This window comes from Rhincodon typus, chromosome 22, assembly GCF_021869965.1.
Source record: "Rhincodon typus isolate 14 chromosome 22, sRhiTyp1.1, whole genome shotgun sequence".
In the NCBI taxonomy this organism is placed as follows: domain Eukaryota; kingdom Metazoa; phylum Chordata; class Chondrichthyes; order Orectolobiformes; family Rhincodontidae; genus Rhincodon; species Rhincodon typus.
In genome coordinates this window covers 33646421-33664274 of record NC_063353.1, presented here as the reverse complement: position 1 = coordinate 33664274, position 17854 = coordinate 33646421, and the positions used below count along the sequence as shown (strand labels likewise).

Here is a 17854-nt window from a genome sequence, read left to right as displayed (position 1 = left end):
TCTCTGACTCCAACATCTGCAGCTCTTCCTTTCTCTGGACAATCAAACACAGGTACATCAAACTATTAAACCTTACAGGAGGTTGTTCCAGTGTGACAGGGGTAGCTCTAGGGTGAATGATAGTTGATCAATGTTGATGGGGAACAAGTCAATGGTCAACAAAGGCAGGCCAAAGGCAATGGGGTGACACAGTAGACAGTGCCTAGACATCTTAATTGAAACCAGATTCCAGCCAGAATTAAATCCCTTCAAAATCTTTCAATCTCCTCATGCACTGTTGCTGTATAAATGCTAGTAGATACAGGAATTTCAGGTCCCTTACATACAACCAGACTGACTGTGCCGAATGGCAAGGAATGGATGCCTGTCCATGTGCAATTTCAACTTCACAAGATAATGGTGGAACCAGTGACTTCCTATCTGTCCCCACTGCATAATTGGCTCAGGCCTTTACCTCAGTATAGCCCATTGGTTAGCCACATGTGATAGCATGCAGCCAGCTGCTTGGTCTCTAAGCAGAAGTGCCGTGCACATCCATTCTCACTGTCAAGACCTTTGATCCGAGGAATAAAAAGACACATTCTGAATACTTGGATGTGGTGACAGGAGCCAAGTGTAAGTTCACAAATGAGGTTTGGCGCAGATCAGGATACAGGCCACGGAGCTTCGGATAAACTGTGGTTTAGTGAGGTTTAAGGATGCACAATACGTAAGAATAATCAAAAGTTAATTTGAACGGTTACAGATGAGGCTGTCAGTGGTGGGTGAATGGAATTGCTCAGATGTGAGTGATCAAAGTAAGTGGACTTTGTGATAGAGTGGACATGGTGTCAGAGGTTCAGTCTGCAGATAAGCAGGATGCTAAGATTCAGAATTCAAGAAAGGATTTGTGGTGTGGATTGAAGAGTATGGTTTGTTAGATAGAGAGAGATGCAGATTCCACACTTTTCATTGAGAAGCAGCCATGTAGATGGGAAAAAGGGGCAAAGGCAGATTTTTAGAGGACGTTGTAGATGATAAAGCAAGGATTTAATGGATGGGGTGGGATAGCAGGGGTAGTGAAATAAGCCATTAGTTTAGCTGCTTTGACTGTGTTCAAGAGTATAACCACTGAGGGTAATCCCACCAAGCCATGCAATGGAGGACAATGCTGTGGTCAACAGTCTTGAAAGCAGCAGAGACATCAGGGAGGATTCGTGCACCAAGCTTGCTTGTGCTTTTGATAGGAGCTATTAGTAGTTTGGGAGGGTTACCTGCCATCGTTCCATGCTCCCCATGGTAGGCTATTGCCGAAAATAGGAGGCATAGGATTGAGGGTGATTTAGCGGTTTGGATCAGAAATTGGCTAGCTGTTAAGAAGACAGAGGGTGGTGGTTGATGGGAAATGTTCATCCTGGAGTTCAGTTACGAGTGGTGTACCTCAAGGATCTGTTTTGGGGCCACTGCTGTTTGTCATTTTTATAAATGACCTGGATGAGGGCGTAGAAGGATGGGTTAGTAAATTTGCGGATGACACCAAAGTCGTTGGAGTTGTGGATAGTGAGGAAGGATGTTGTAGGTTACAGAGGGACATAGATAAGCTGCAGAGCTGGGCTGAGAGGTGGCAAATGGAGTTTAATGTGGAAAAGTGTGAGGTGATTCACTTTGGAAGGAGTAACAGGAATACACAGTACTGGGCTAATGGTAAGATTCTTGGTAGTGTGGATGAGCAAAGAGATCTTGGTGTCCATGTGCATAGATCACTGAAAGTTGCCACCCAAGTTGATAGCGTTGTTAAGAAGGCGTACAGTGTGTTAGGTTTTATTGGTAGAGGGATTGAGTTTCGGAGCCATGAGGTCATGTTGCAGCAGTACAAAACTCTGGTGCGGCCGCACTTGGAGTATTGTGTACAGTTCTGGTCACCGCATTATAGGAAGGATGTGGAAGCATTGGAAAGGGTGCAGAGGAGATTTACCAGGATGTTGCCTGGTATGGAGGGAAGGTCTTATGAGGAAAGGCTGAGGGACTTGAGGCTGTTTTCGTTAGAGAGAAGAAGGTTAAGAGGTGACTTAATAGAGACATACAAGATGATCAGAGGATTAGATAGGGTGGACAGTGGGAGCCTTTTTCCTCGGATGGTGATGGCTAGCACGAGGGGACATAGCTTTAAATTGAGGGGTGATAGATATAGGACAGATGTCAGAGGTAGGTTCTTTACTCAGAGAGTAGTAAGGGCGTGGAATGCCCTGCCTGCAACAGTAGTAGACTCGCCAAATTTGAGGACACTTAAATGGTCATTGGATAAACATATGGATGATAATGGAATAGTTTAGGTTAGATGGGCTTCAGATTGGTTTCACAGGTCGGCGCAACATTGAGGGCCGAAGGGCCTGTACTGCGCTGTAATGTCTATGTTCTATGTTCCAATATTGGTCAGCATGCTGTGGTCCTAATATGATCCCCAGCTATAACCCGTACATTCCTGCTATTTAGGGACTGGTAAAACTATGGATTTTTAGCGGAAGGACTCCTTACAACTGTATAGTGCCATTTTATCTCAGTTTGGTTCTAAAAGAACCCTGTACTTTAAGAAATAATATCCTGGGCACTATTTAATGGCTTGACTCACACCTCCTCTTTGTTACATATGAGTTTTATTCTATCTTCTTCCACGAGAAGGCAGTATACAATCAAATGCTTTGTTGGTGACGAGTGCTCACTGCAGCTCAGAAAGCCTGACACTTTATTGGGAGAGGGCTAATAACTATTGGCATGGAATTATTAGCGAGGTTCAGGAGGCTAGCCATGAAGCTCAAATACACAAATGGAAAAACTTTCCACAATACTTGGTATTTCAGACATTTATTGTCCAACACTAAGCAAGATGCAATAAGCTGACGGTAAAGAACCATGGTAACTGGTAAGAAATGTTGGTACAGAGAGATTCATGGACATATTATATCGCATCAGTGCTCTTATGTCTGCAGCATTCCAAGTCAGCTCACTAATCAGCCTCTTAGTGACGATGGAAGAGCCAAAGCATTCTGGACAGGCTGCACAAAAGGAACTGGTGTAGCCAACTGTAGAGGACCCTGGGAAATTAAATAAAGCTGGCAAAGTCAGGGAAAGACCAAAGGCTAGGAGAGAGAAAAAGAAAAGGATGAAAACAGAGAAAGTGGGAAGGAGAAAGAAACAAAAAAAATTACATGTCCATTCTACATGCTGTAATCTTTCTCCATATTAACAACACCCCAAGTTTGGTGCCATCTACAAATCTACTTCCAATTCCCAAGTTTTACACTTTTAACATGAGTTTTCTTCGTCCCAATTCAATTATTTTAGAAATAATCCCAAAGCGAGGCATGATTTTTGTACAGCTGTATTAAACTGTATCATTGCTTTTAAGATTTATATATCTGTACTTCCAAATTCCTTTGCTTCTCCACTAGTATTTGAGACATAATTTACAGCAAATATAACATGTTTTGAAGAGTAGTGATTCTGGGCCTGTGATTTGCACACCCCTGACCCACTGGCAGGTTTTCCTTATCTCATTATATGAAGTATCCAATCACCCACAGATCTTGAAGAAACATTGCAGAGAATTTAGGAAGTTTTGGGGAGGCAGAGCATCTGACGTTGCTGGTCACTGAATTAAATTTTTTCTTCATTCGTGAGACAGGCTGGTTGGCCAACATTTATTTCCAAGCTATAATTGCCCTTGGAAAGGTGGTATTAAGCTGAAGGTGGTATTAAGCTGATTTCTTGAACTGCTTTACTCCACATGCTGCAGGTGTGGGAATGCCCTTAGGGAGAGAATACCAGGATTTTGACCCAGCAACACTGAAGGGATGGCAATATATTTCCAAGTCAGGATGAGAGTCGCTTGGAGGGGAACTTGCAGTTATTCCCATGTAGCTGCTGCCCTTGTCCTTCTATCTAGATGGAAGTAGTCATGGGTTTGGAAGGTGCTGTCTGAGGATCTTTGGTGAATTTCTGCAGTGCATCTTGTAGATAGTACACACTACTGCTACTGAGCATTAGTGATGGAGGGAGTGTATGCTTGTGGATGTGGTCCCAGTCAAACAGGCTGCTTTTTCCTGGATACAGTCCAGCCTGCTGAGTGTTGTTGGAGCTGTACCCATCCAGGCAAGTGTGCAGTATTCCATCACACTCCTGACTTGTGCCTTGGTGGACAGGGATTCGGCAGGGTTAGGAGGTGAATTACTCTCCACAGTATTTTTAGCCTCTGACCTGCTCTTATAGCCACTGCATTTACATGGTGAGTCCAGTTCAGTGTCTGGTCAATGGTTGCCCAGGATATTGATAATGGGGGGATTCAGTGACAATAATGCCATTGAATGTCAAGGGGTGGCAGTTAGATAGTTATTTCCTGGCATTAGTGGGCATGAATGTTACTTGCCATTTTTCAGCCAAACCTGGATATTGTCCAGATCTTATTGCATTTGTACATGGATTGTTTCAGTATATGAGTCATCACAAATAGTGCTGAACATTGTGTAGCCATCAGCGAACATCCCTATTTTTGAATTTGTAATGGTCATTGTGAAGCAGCTGATTGTGGTTGGGTCTAGGACGTTACTGTGGAACTCCCGCAGAGATGTCCTGGAGCTGAGGTGACTGACCTCCAACAATTATAACCATCTTCCTACAAGCCAGGAGTGTCTCCAACCGGAGGAATGTATCTCCCTTCATTCTTATTGTTTCCAGTTTTGCTTGGGCTCCTTGATGCCGTACTCAGTCAAATGTGACCTTGATATCAAGGGCAGTGACTTTCATCTTACCTTACCATGATATCTTACTTTGTTTGTCTTTTAAACTGTGCATTTGTGTCTTTTCTGTTCCTGCAACTATGCTCCAATGATCTCAGTAACCAAGGGAACATCTTCAAACTTTTCTCCGATGACCAGTGATTTCTGGAGACGAATCTTCTGTGCTTCACTGAGGGAACTATCTTCAAAATGGACCCTAATCCAGGAATCCCCTGAAATGTGAAACAGGTACATTATAATTCCCAGTCCCCAGAGTGTGAAGAAACTTTAGTATCCTATTTAGACTAATCTCACGCTCTGTCAACCCCCATGACTATGAAATATACAACTGATTCAATCCCACTCTTTGTTCACTCTCTACATTCCTTAGTGTCCCATCCAATCTATTCCAACTCACCTGCTTACAACCCATTATCTTTAACGTCAGTCATTTAGTCTCCTACTCACTCCATAAACTCTTTAGTAACATACCCAATTTAATTCCATTCTCTGTTTGTTTCAGATATCGTTGAAGATAATACACAATCTTCCCAGGCAGGAATTTCTTTGAATGCAGGTTACAATAAAGCACACTTTACCTTTGTTAATCTTGTTACCCACAGTTTTCAGAAGTTCTACACCAACACTGTGGTTGATTGACTCTTCAGGTTGATTGCGTCCTGCTCCTAGTTCGTGCAGTACCTCGGCTAATGGCAAAGAGTGGATTGCCTGAACTATCCCTGCAAAAACAACCCACGTTAAGGTCACTTCAATTCTGGGGCTTTGCAATGACATAGACAGAATGAATGGGTGGTGAATCAGGGCAGTCAAACACCCACCTGTGGAATTACTGCTGGTTTAGTTTTAATCAGATTACTCTTTTTTTTTAAAGTTCATATGTCAATTCACTTCACCAAATATTTTTCCAGAGATGGTCAATTCTACAATCTGCCCAGTGAAAACACGAGTTGGAGCTGTACTTCTAAATGTTTATTCAGTTATTACAGTACATTTCAGTGAAGTTATTGATAGACCAGAACACTGGACGGTGTGCTTTAGATATTTTGTCCGAAGAAAAGTTTCTGTTTCTAATACTTTATTTATGTTTTTAGATCAATAGAAGTGATAACATTTCTGCATGAACTCATTGAGAAATCACTATTTGAAGAACAAATCATGTTAGATGCCACAGGGTTGTAAAGAAGGCGTATAGTGTGTTCGCTTTCATTGGTAGAGGAATTGAGTTTAAGAGCCATGAGGTTATGCTGCAGCTCTATAAAACTCTGGTTAGACCACACTTGGAATATTGTGTTCAGTTCTGCTCACCTCATTATATGAAAGATGTGGAAGAGGGTGCAGAGGAGATTTACCAGGATGCTGCCTGGACTGGAGGGCAGGTCTTATGAGGAAATGTTAAGGGAGCTAGGGCTTTTCTCATTGGAGCAAAGAAGGATGAGAGGTGACTTGGTAGAGGTTTACTAGATGATGAGAGGCATAGATACAGTGGATAGTCAGAGACTTTTTCCCAGGGCAGAAATGACTATTATGAGGGGGCATAATTTTAAGGTGATTGGAGGAAGGTATAGGGGAGATGTCAGAGGTCGGTCTTCACACAGAGAGTGGTGGGTGCATGGAATGTGCTGCCAGCAGTGGTAGTGGAGTCGGATACTTAGAGACTTTTAAATGACTCTTGGATAGACACATGGAGGATAATAAAATGTAGGGTATGCAGGGTAGATTGATCTCAGTAGGATAATAGGTCGGCACAACATCATGGGCCAAAGAGCCTGTATTGTGCTGTACTGTTCTATGTTCTAGACTGTAAATTATTAATTATTGTTCTATAGGGATTGATAGCAATGCATTCATTTCCCATGCCTCCTTGCACTGAGAATGTAATGTGCCTTAATAAATGTTCAAAACGTGTGCAGCTTGCTGGGACACTTCAGGGAAAGCAGCAAACAGTCAATCGTATAAGGCTGTGAAATTGTAGTTGCATCTCTGAAGATCAGATAAGGAAATCAGGTTCGTGAATTTGTTGAATTTTTTGGGGGATACCTTTGTGGTCTCTTTCGGTCTTCATTTCCAAATTCTTAAATTGAGTTCACAAATTCTCAAAGTGGGATTTGAGATTTGTGGATTGTTAGTCCAGGACTTTAGTTTAATTGGTAACGTTTTTTCATCTGGCATGTGAATATACAAGCACGTTCCAGAGAAAAGCAAAGTACAGCAGATGACAGAAATCTGAAATAAAAGCAAAAGATGTTAGAAATACTTAGCATGTCAGACAACATCTGTGGAGAGGTGAAACACAATGAATATCTCTTTCATGGTAACTAGGAAAAGTTTCAAATGTGCAGGGCTGAATGAACACAGCAGGCCAAGCAGCATCATAGGAGCCTCTCTGCCCCTATGATGCTGCTTGGCCTGCTGTGTTCATCCAGCCCTGCACCTTGTTGTCTCGGATTCTCCAGCATCTGCAGTTCCTACTATCTCTGATTCAAGTTTCAAATGTAAGAGGTTTTAAACAAATGAAAGGTGAGGGGCTGTGAATAAGAACAAAGAGAAGGTCTAACAGGGTGGGGAACAGAAGAAATTAAATGACAAAGGGTGTGGCAGGACAGGGCCAATGGAAGTGAAAATGGGACAAGTGAAGCACAAAAGATTTCTAAAGCAAGTGAGAATGGCAGAATGAATGAACACCACATTGTAGCCTTGATCCAAAACATGGACAAAAGACATGGAACTTCAGAGGTGAGGTCACAGTGACTGCTCTTGGTATCAAGAAGCCATTTGACCGAATATGGCATTGAAGATCTCTAGCAGAACTGAAGTCAATAGAATCTGGGATAAAACGCTGCTGATTGGAGTTCTACTTCGCACAAAGGAAAATAGTTGTGGTTGTTGGAGCTCAACCCAGCTCCAGGCCATGATTGTAGGAGTTCCTCAGGTACAGGAGTCACAGCAAAGATGGTGACACAATGGAACACAGTTGGCAGGGAGCTGCCCTGGCCTCAATATTGACTCTGGACCTCATAATATCTTATTGCATCAGGTCAAAAATGGGCAATGAAGCTTCCTGCTGATTACCATGTACCACCGCAACCACCCACCACACACCCACACCCCAAACCCTCGGCTGATGAATCAGTGTTCCTCCTTATTTAACACCACTTGGAGGAAGCACTGAGGGTGGCAAGGTACAGAAGGTATCTGTGTGTCTACTGAGTTGATCAAGTTCTAAATGACATAGTTGCTAGACTGGGTCTTTGGTAAGTGGTGAGGGAACCAAAAAGAGGGGAAAAAATGTAGCTGACTTGATCCTCACCAATTTGCCCAGATACATCTGTCCATGACATTATGGCAGGATTTACCACACACAGTCCTTATGGAGATGGAGTCCCATCTTCACTTTGAGGAGACTCTCCATCATGTGTGACAGGATCAGTGTGTTTAACAGGATTAAAATTCAATAGGTCTAACAATTCAAGACTGGGCATCCATAAAGTGCTGTCGACCATCAACATCAGAATTGTACTGCAGCACAGTCTTTAACTTCATGGCCTGGCATATCCCCCCACTCAACCATGGCCATCAAGCCTGGGGATTGACCCTGATTCAATGGAGAGAGTGCAGGAGGGCATGCCAGGAGAAGCACCTAAAAATGAAGTGTCAAACAGCATAATCTACAAGTGATTGGACTAAATGATTCCACAACTAACAGATGAGATCTAAGCTCTGCAGTCCTGTCATATCCAGTTACGAATGGTAATGGACAATTAAAAAACTCACTGGAGGAGAAGGCTCCACAGATATTCCCATCTCAATGATGGAAGAGCTCAGCACCTCAATGCAAAACATAAGGCTGAAGCATTTGCAACAATTGTCAGCTAGAAGTCCCCAGCATCACAGATGCCAGTCTTCAACCAACTTAATTCACTCCACGTGATATCAAGAAATGGTTGGAGGCACTGGATGCTGGAAAGGCTATCGGCCCTAATTTTATTCAGGAAACTGTATTGAAGACTTGTGCTCCAGAACTTGCTGCATCCGTAGCCAAGTTGTTCCAGTACACACAGTGTGGATCTGGAGGAGCACAGCAGTTCAGGCAGCATCAGAGGAGCAGGCGAGTCAACATTTTGGAAGTGTCCCAACCCGAAACGCTGACTTTCCTGCTCCTCTGATACTGCCTGGCTTGCTGTGTTCCTCCAGCTCCACCCTGTATTGACTCTGACTTCAGCATCTGCAATTCTTGCTATCTCCGTTGTTCTGGTACATGTACTACCCTAGCAACAAACTGGGAGATGGAATCCTTACGGGAAATGGGATGTGAGGAACTGTAACCAAAGTACCTGAGGGAGTCTGTTGACTTATTGTTTATGCAACAAAAATAATAATATTGGCAGAAATGGAAACAGAGAACTTGAGGGAGGGGAGAGAAAAGCCAGGGATGGGCCAAGGGTAGAAACTGGAAGCAAAGTTGATGGTATTTTCCAGGTCAGGGCCAGCACCAATGCAGGCATCGATCTATCAGGAGAAAAGATGAAGCAAAGGATCTGAGAAAGACTGAAGCAAGGGAGGTTCTACACATTTCACAAAAGGACAAGTGTGGCTAAGATCCATTTGGATACACATAACAACATCTTTTAGCTCAATAAGTGAAAAGGCTTGAAAGCAAAGTTGTTCAAGATGAGAACAGGATCAGCCAGGCAAAGGATTGTTGCCTGGCCTGCTGAGTATTTCCAGCATTCGGGTTTTATTATTCCCTGAATAAAGCTCTTCCAAAGCCCTTGGGGTTTCAGGATATCAACACAACAATGGACAAAGCAAAATGGGAAAGTTGAGGTTGAATATCTATGACAATGCAGGGAATAATTGTGGAATTTTTCTTCACTTTTTAATGCCAAAGTTACAATGAGACATCCAGTTATGTAAGATCCTTTAACTGTGATGAAATGGCCATTATCAGGACTGCTATGTGTAAATATTCACAGTGTCCAATTTTCACTTGCTTTAAGGACAGAGGAATGGAAAGCTATCTGGATATTATTGATGCTCAAGGTCTTCTCAAATACCTCTCAGGTTTGTTCATCAAGCACTGTCTTTGTGGGAAATACACTGTCAAATAAGGCTGAGTAGAAAATATTACTATGCAGATAAAACCTTTTAGGCATAGAAGGCATTTTTTCTTTGCTGCCTTCTCCTCCAGCCTCTAGGTAAAGTTCACAGGAGGCCACGTCTGGACAGTGAATATATCTGGTCCCTTCCAAATATGAGTGGCAAGGAAGTTGAGCCCACATTCAATGTAGAGCCAATATATAGTGTGTGGGTGGGTGGGGGTTGGGAGGATGAAATTACCTCGTCCTTAGAGAGCACTCACGGATACTAATGCACCCCACACTGTAGTCTTAAATCATTGTAGGATCGATCGGAAATTGAGACTCTCACACTTTATAGCCTTTTGGATAAACTATCTGGACCATCATCACAATACTGAAGAAGGGTCACCAGACCCAAAACATTAACTCTGATGTTCTCTTCACAGATGCTGCCAAGACCTGCCGAGCTTTTCCAGCAACTTCTGCTTTTGAACACAATACTATTCATTTGAATTAGCTGGAGTCTGTGCCGTTGTTCTCAGTCACAATGTAAAGAAATACCTTCAGCCTCGGCCTTCAGTTCTTCCTGTTTCGCGGCACGTTTAAGGATCTCTTTCCCCTGACACAGATACTCGGCAAAGTCAGTCGTCACTCCCTGGGCCACTAGCATAGCTAGGAACTTGTCCAGGGCACTGCCATTTTTCAACACATCCTTGATGGCCTTTTCTCCAGCCTTGAAACTCTCAGCTTTTCCACACAGATGTAGCAGGTGGCCTCCTATTGAAGGTGGAAAGAAACATATTCCTAAGTTACCAGTGTGTTGTGAATACACAAGTGCCTTCCAGCCTGTTTGCTGTAAGTGGCTAAGACTCATCTCTACCTTGCCACCCTCTGAGTACAGATGGCACTGTGGAAATGCCCCAGGTTACAAGGATATTCATTTAAGCTTTATAAGGCTGACTCCAAACATCTACAGTCGCCAGCAAACTCCATCATCTCACAAACAAATGCAGGAACTCCAGACAATTAAAGACATTGTAATCCAGTGACACTGAGACCATCGTTATCAATCCCAACACTGACCAAGCTGAGACCAGTGAATTGGCTGGGATATTCCTGGTCTTTTTGACCCAGTTTTTTATTGTGTGGCACATTTGTTCACTGCCCAACCCTTGGCTTAAGCTTTTGCATTCAGCCAAAAGGGACTACCTGAGCACCTTCATGGATCTATTCAATCCAGACATTTGGAGTATGGTTCCCCATTGTTTATAAGATACACAGTAAAAGCCAAAGCCTTCTTACAATGTCCCTTCTCACTGTTTACTTTCTAACATAATGGCACTGAGTCATAGAGTCATACAGCACAGCAGAGACTATTTGGCCTATTGAATCTGTGCCGACCTATCTATACTAATCTCACTCTCCAGCATTTGGCCTGCAGCCTTGAATGTTATGATATTTCAGGTGCTTATTCACATACTTTTTAAAGATTGTGAGGTTTACCACTTTTATTACTCTTCCAGGCAGGGCATTCCAGATTCCCACCACCCTCTGGATAAAATCATGTTTCTCCAAGTCCCCTCTAAACCTCCTTCCCTTCACCTTAAAATTATGGCCCCTTGTTACTGACCCTTCAACTAAGGGGAACAGCTGCTTCACCCTCCACCCTGTACATGCCCCTCAAAGTCTTATATCCCATAATCAGGTCTCCCCTCAGCTTTCTTGGCTTCAAAGTAAACAACCTGAGCCTAGCCAGCCTCTTTTCATAGTTAAACTGCTCCAACTCAGGCCACATCCTAAGACAACAAGCAGCTCCATTCCCAAACTGGGCTCAGGATTGCATTAACTGTGTCTGAGATCAACTGGCACCAAGACCACCTGAACCTCAGCAGACAATTAGAATCATCACAAAACTCACTGAAAATTGGACATTGGAAGAGTGTTTCCATTAGAATATTAGCTAAAAAATAACAGATTGAATAACTGATGCTTTCAAGAAGGAACTGGATCAGTACCTAAAGGTAGAGGGATTGTGATATTAATAAACCTGGGAACTTAGCAAAACTATGCAGATTTTGGGTTGGAGGAACAAGATTCTATAAAAAGAGGTGGTCATGAAATGGCACTGTGGGAAGATTAGCACTGATGGCTCAGGTGATGATTCTCATTCATTGTCTCTCTTGTCTTCGAATGGGATGCCACCACAATAATCTATTGTCAGTCATGAATGGTCCCCATTAGTAGCCATTCATTCTCCTCGGCTAAACTGTATCCACTCGTTTATCAGCCAAACTGTTTTTCTCTCTCTTTGGGCTCTATCTCCACCTATCGCTTATTCCTCCCCCTCCCCCTATCCTATCTTCTGAATAAATATGAATCTTTTCCTAGCTACCATCAGTTCTGAAGAAGAGTCACTGGACTGGAAACATTAATTCTGATTTCTCACCACAGATGCTGCCAGACCTGCTGAGTTTTTCCAGCAAGTTCTGTTTTTGATTCTCATTCAAGGGCCATCTTTGACTATCCATACTATCCATCACTTACACATTGGATGCAGGTTCTGGTGAAGGACTGACCTAAGCAGGTGACCAGTTCCTCCAAGTCCTTGGGTCCATTCCCCTCCAGGCATTCAATGGATTCAATGACTTCCAATGAGTTCCCAACACATCTCCCAATGGGATTATCCATCCTGGAGAGAGCAGCAACTGTTCGAATTCCCAAGTGATTTCCAACATCTACCTAAGGTTTTAAAACAAATTATATTAATCTGTCACTCAGACACTCAAAGCAGAGTAAACTATACGCTCAGGGCACCAAGGAAAGATCAGTAGTTACAAAACCTGTTGAGCATTGGGATGCCAATATTCGCTGGGCAAGAAGTAAGGACAGGAAGCTTTGTAGATTCATTCTATGTTAGATGGAAAAAAAAAATCCCCTCTATGGCTCCTGAGAATAAAACTGCAATATCCTATCACCAGCATATCATGCTTGTCACACATGTTTTTCCATCCCTTCAAGCCAACACTGGTGGTTCAGTGGTTCCATCAGGTGGTTGACTTACAAAGCAGTGCAGTTGAAATGGAGATAATTAATGTGCAAAATAATATTGAGCTGAAAGTCAGAACAAGGGACGGTGATTTTGTGGGACTTATAAACTGAGAAAAATACCCATTCCTATAATCCTGTGCCTTTAAAGTGAAAGCTTCCTTTGACTCACATACCTCTGTGAGACAGTATTCTCCCAAATGACGATAATGAAGTCCAAGGATCAGACCCACCTCACAGATACCCATTTGCTGGACTGTATACAACTAGCAGACTCAAACTACAACCCAGACTTAAAGGCACTGGCAGATAATGTGCAGTCACAGGTGTCACACTGAGACCGTGGGCAGAGAACAAAATGAATTCTCGGTTTTAGAGCTATACAGTACTAAAATAAATTGTTTATTCTATATTTTCTGAGCAAAGAATCTGTAACCTTTAACTCACCAACATCTACGTGTGTCAGTGGAAAGGGGATAACTCTCAGCCAATCCCCAGTCCCAGCCTCTCCATTCCGTCTTTCCCTTATAGCAGGGGTCACCAGCCTTTTTAAGCAAGATCACTTTTTGAATTTCAGTGATCCCAGAGTCTACCTCATTACACTGTACCAAATACAACTCCTTTCCACTACAGATGTTGGTCTGGGATAAGAATAAAAATAAGATATTTTCCCATCTACTGACCAGGTATTGTGCCAGCTCTCTTGCTCCATCGATCTCCTTGAACAAAGCTCCTTCTCCATACTTCACATCCAGAATCAGACCGTGAAGGGACTCCACTGCTTTCTTTGATATGATAGAGGCTGAAAATCAGAAACTGCATTTTACTGAAAACAGCTGAACCTTCCTCACAATAACTGCTTGTTGTCCAAGCTCAGCGAAGCTCGGTTCCAGCTCTCTTTAATATTGCTTCATGGGATGTCACCATTACTGGCTAGGCCTGCACTTACTGCCAAAGTAAATTTGACAATGACATTTGTTTTCCCTGAACTGCTGAGAAAACTACAAAATAAATAAAACAAAATATGCTGGAGATATGTTCCACAGAAGAAATGCTGAGAAAGAGTACTGTGTCTTTGAGCTTTGACACAAGAAGATCAGGCTACGAAGGCAATAGCTCAGACTGTAGATAATCAGGACAGGCTGCATTTGGAGTTTTCTGTTTGGTTTCGGCGACTCACCATAAGATGGAGATGCTAGACTCAAAGGAAGTCTGGTATGATTCATCAGGATGGTAGCTACGATTGAAAGGATTTTAGAATTGGGTGGGGGTGAGGAAGGTGACTGATAATGAGCAATGGGGTGACTCTTGGGTCATATTATCTGGGAGTTAAGGGGTTAAATAGTAATCTAATTCAGGTGATTAAGGTTATGATGGAGATCAGCAGGAGAGCCAGGAAAGTTTCCCCGTTATTACTGAATCTAGAAAAAAAACATTCATCGAATTGGAGCTAACTTGAATCCGGGAGAGTTTTTGTCACACGGTATGTGAAGGTGGGACACATTGTTTCAGGGGACTATGATTACACACTCTCTTGAGCTATTTAGTTAGGATATTTAATTGAGGATTAAAGCTATCCAAGAATTGGAGTGACACCAAGGAATGAAGTAGAGAGATTTAAGAGCTCCAATGGTTAACGAATTGACGGGGAAGACTTGATGGGCCAAACAGGCATTTCTGGTTCCAATTAGAAGGGAGGACCTGAGAGATGTTGACCAAAGTTCCTGTTCATACAGTACCTTCTATGTAATAAACTGGCCCAAGATTTACTCTAGGAGGAAAACTATGGGGCAGAAAATAGGAGACTTGCTAGAGGCAGGATTGGAGTTGTAGAAGTGGGAGGATTCTGAATGTTTGAGTTGAGGAGGCAACACCCTGTGGGCCTCTGTTTGCTGAGGGTTGCTCAGTCATGATCCAGGGCTGTCACATTACTAGATTTGATTTATGTATCACCCATTGAGCAAACAATCCCACTGAGCTGAGGTCACTTACCTACCTTTGATGTTTACTAATTCATACGCACTAACCTGCAATGAGAGGCAGACTGTCCACTGTCGATGTCACATCCCTGATAGCATAAAGCTTCTTATCAGCTGGCACCAGCTCAGCCGTCTGCCCGACAATACAACAACCAACCTCTGACAAGATAGTCTTCATCTAAAGTCACAGGTAAAGACATCCAAAAATCAGTTTGATTATATCACCAGTGCATTGGGCCAAATGAGCTCAGACAGAATTACTCACTATAACTGTACAGTCTCTGTGCATTCAGGGTGAGAGTCACTCACTGTGTAACTGTACAGAGTTCCTGTTTATTCAGGGTGATGGTCACTCACTGTGTAACTATACAGAGTCACTGTTTAGTTGGTCACTCAACTAACTGGTGTCATGATTGTCCATCAGGGAGTGACCCTGTCACCCCACACATTCTGGTCTACATGTGACTCTTGTCCACTCTTGATCTCACTAACACAGTGACTCAATGGGTCAAAGGGTGGGATTTTCCAATCCCTGGCATGGCGATCAGAATGGTGGGGGTAAGAGGTAAAACAGATCATGTTCTCACCACTGAGATAAAAGTCAGCAATTCTCCCCCGTCGGATGGTGGGTCAAGTCTGTCACCAGCAGGTGCTACTTGCATATATCCATTCCTACCACAACACGCTGGAACTAACTTTGCTTTCCAAATTAATCTCTACCCAGTCAAGAAACTCAATGCTTCAGAAAGCCAGCAGCAAAAGGTACGTATGTATCTGGCAAGCTGCATTGCTTTATCCACCTTGGAAGAAGTTTTGCTGCTTTGTCCACATTGTAACATGGGTTTAATTTGATACTTATAGTCACTTCCCCTCTCTCTTCTCGAAGTGAAGTCAGTAAGTCCAAGTGGACAAAGGCAGCCTGTCTCTCTTGGTCATTTCTAAGCTCAGTTGGCACACGGCAAACAAGAGGCAGCTTCTGGCTGAAGGCCAGGCTTTAGCACACATTACAAAGGGGTGCTTATGGCCAAACAGAAACATGAAAATGGGTATCAGACAATAGCAATGTCTGAACAGCACTGAACTGCAAAAGGGCTGCAAGGATAAACCAACAATTGGTTTGTTCTGATAGTCCAGGGACTATCCTGAATTGAGAATGTGCAAATCATCTGTGATCATAGCAGACAAATAATGTAGGGGTGCTCACATTAAGCAGACAGCTGTCATGATGTGGTCACTCACAGGTGCCTGCATCTTTCAGACCCTCGGCATATACAGGAATGATTGGTCAGCAATAAGACCTCAAACTCTGGCTCATAGAGCAAATCAGGAACCCACCGACTGACCCCCTGAGGAGAGTCACAACTCTGCACATGCTTCTACAAGGGCCATTGTAGAACACACCACAAGGATCCTGCAGGGGAGATTCAGGTACCTGGTCCAGTCACCCACTGCAATGCAGTAAATGCCCAGGCAGAGCTTTCCACAGTATACAGAGACAATAAGGACTGTAGATGCTGGAAGCCAGAGTCTGTAGGTGTGAGGCTGGAAAAGCACAGCAGGTCAGACAGCATCCGAGGAGCAGGTAAGTTAATGATTCAGGCCGAAACCCTTCATCGGGACACCTCTAGGCTCTACATTAACATCACACTGAAATATTCCGTCCAGTTTTTGTCTCCTCCAGTTTTGGCAGATGATAATGACACTTTGGAAAGATTGCCTGGCTGTCTTCATGGAAATGGTGGTTTATTTAATATTTAATTGTGGCTGTAACACCATGAATACTTTTGCAAAGAGAGGCCCACAGGGTGTTGCAATATTCTGGGCCATGCTTCCATTAAGGAGAAGGTTGATTAGGGAGCACTTCCTCTGAAGAAAGCTTCCTTGGGATGTCATTAGTCCCATTCTTCTGTCTCTCCCTGAAGTCCAATAGAATGTTAGGAACTGTACTGTTGCAATGGCTGTGCTTTCTCAGTAAGTGAGATTCTGTATCAAGAGCTGCACAAATGCTAACACTTCCCACGATTCCTGCCAAGGAATGGTGAGAGTCACCCCTACCTGTGGCATATACTGAGAGAACAGGCCCAGCAATGGAAATTCCCATCAGGGAAAAGATATTCAACTCCTACTTGTCTGTAGCTGCCAGTCACTTCTCTGCATGGTTTTCATAAATATCCTGTACAGAGCCTGCTATAAGGCTATCCCAGGCTTAACTGTTGCTGAACTGATGGGATACAGCCTGTGAGTTGCTGAACTGCTGGAGCTTTGACTGCACTGCCCAACTACTAAGTCCATAGCTTGCTGGCTTACAAGAGGGCATGTAGGTATACACGTCATAGATGCAGCAAGACATTTAAAGGTGTCCCAAGGGAAGAACAGCATCTCCTGGTAATGGTGGATACTGCTTTCACTTCAGATAACCATGTAGGCACCCACTGGGGAAATGAGGCTACAGGAAACATTGGAACAGTGAAAGATATCTTTACATCTGTAAGATTTTTACAGATTAATAAAACACAGATGCGACTGAGGAGCCCTTAAAACAATTTATTTTTCCTTTGCCTAACGCTACGTCTGGATGTGATTCTAACATCTGCAGCCGAGGTTGAGGGAGCCCGATACCTGGCAGGTCCTAGGATGAATTTGGGAGGCATTCTCTGTGGCCCCAGGCTAGTGAGAACCTCCTGTAAAGGTGCCAGTCTACCCTACTCAGCCTGATCTGCTGCAGGCAATGGGGTCACTGACAGAGGGCAAGTGGAGGGTCAGGGCACCTCTGGAGTGTCCTGTAATGAAGATCCCAGGGTGTCTGCCTGTTGCTCCTGCTCTGTGGGTACTTGCTGGTGGCACCCTGTCTTCTTGGGAAGAATGGGTGTGAGGTAAGGATGCTTTGTCCCCCTTTTGACTGGCCATTGATGCTTGGCTGGAGTGCAGGTCTGAGCACATATCTGACAATCACTAAACTTTCTGCTGGACCTGGACCCTC

At 43.4% G+C, this 17854-nt stretch overlaps 1 protein-coding gene across 7 annotated transcripts in view; it reads right to left on the bottom strand.

Moving 5' to 3' along the window:
• Nucleotides 1-2825: 2825 nt before the first annotated feature.
• Nucleotides 2826-17854, bottom strand: part of LOC109913282 (thymidine phosphorylase) — a 68557-nt gene continuing 53528 nt past the window's right edge. For all 7 annotated transcript variants that reach the window (XM_048610527.1, XM_048610522.1, XM_048610523.1 and 4 more), the window contains 7 exons: nt 14923-15052; nt 13579-13697; nt 12427-12589; nt 10412-10627; nt 5351-5491; nt 4803-4984; nt 2826-3116 (listed from right to left, as the gene is read on the bottom strand). In XM_048610527.1, coding sequence (XP_048466484.1) covers nt 4851-4984; nt 5351-5491; nt 10412-10627; nt 12427-12589; nt 13579-13697; nt 14923-15052 — 903 coding nt within the window. In that variant the 3' untranslated portion in view covers nt 2826-3116; nt 4803-4850. The remainder of the gene's footprint in view (nt 3117-4802; nt 4985-5350; nt 5492-10411; nt 10628-12426; nt 12590-13578; nt 13698-14922; nt 15053-17854) is intronic.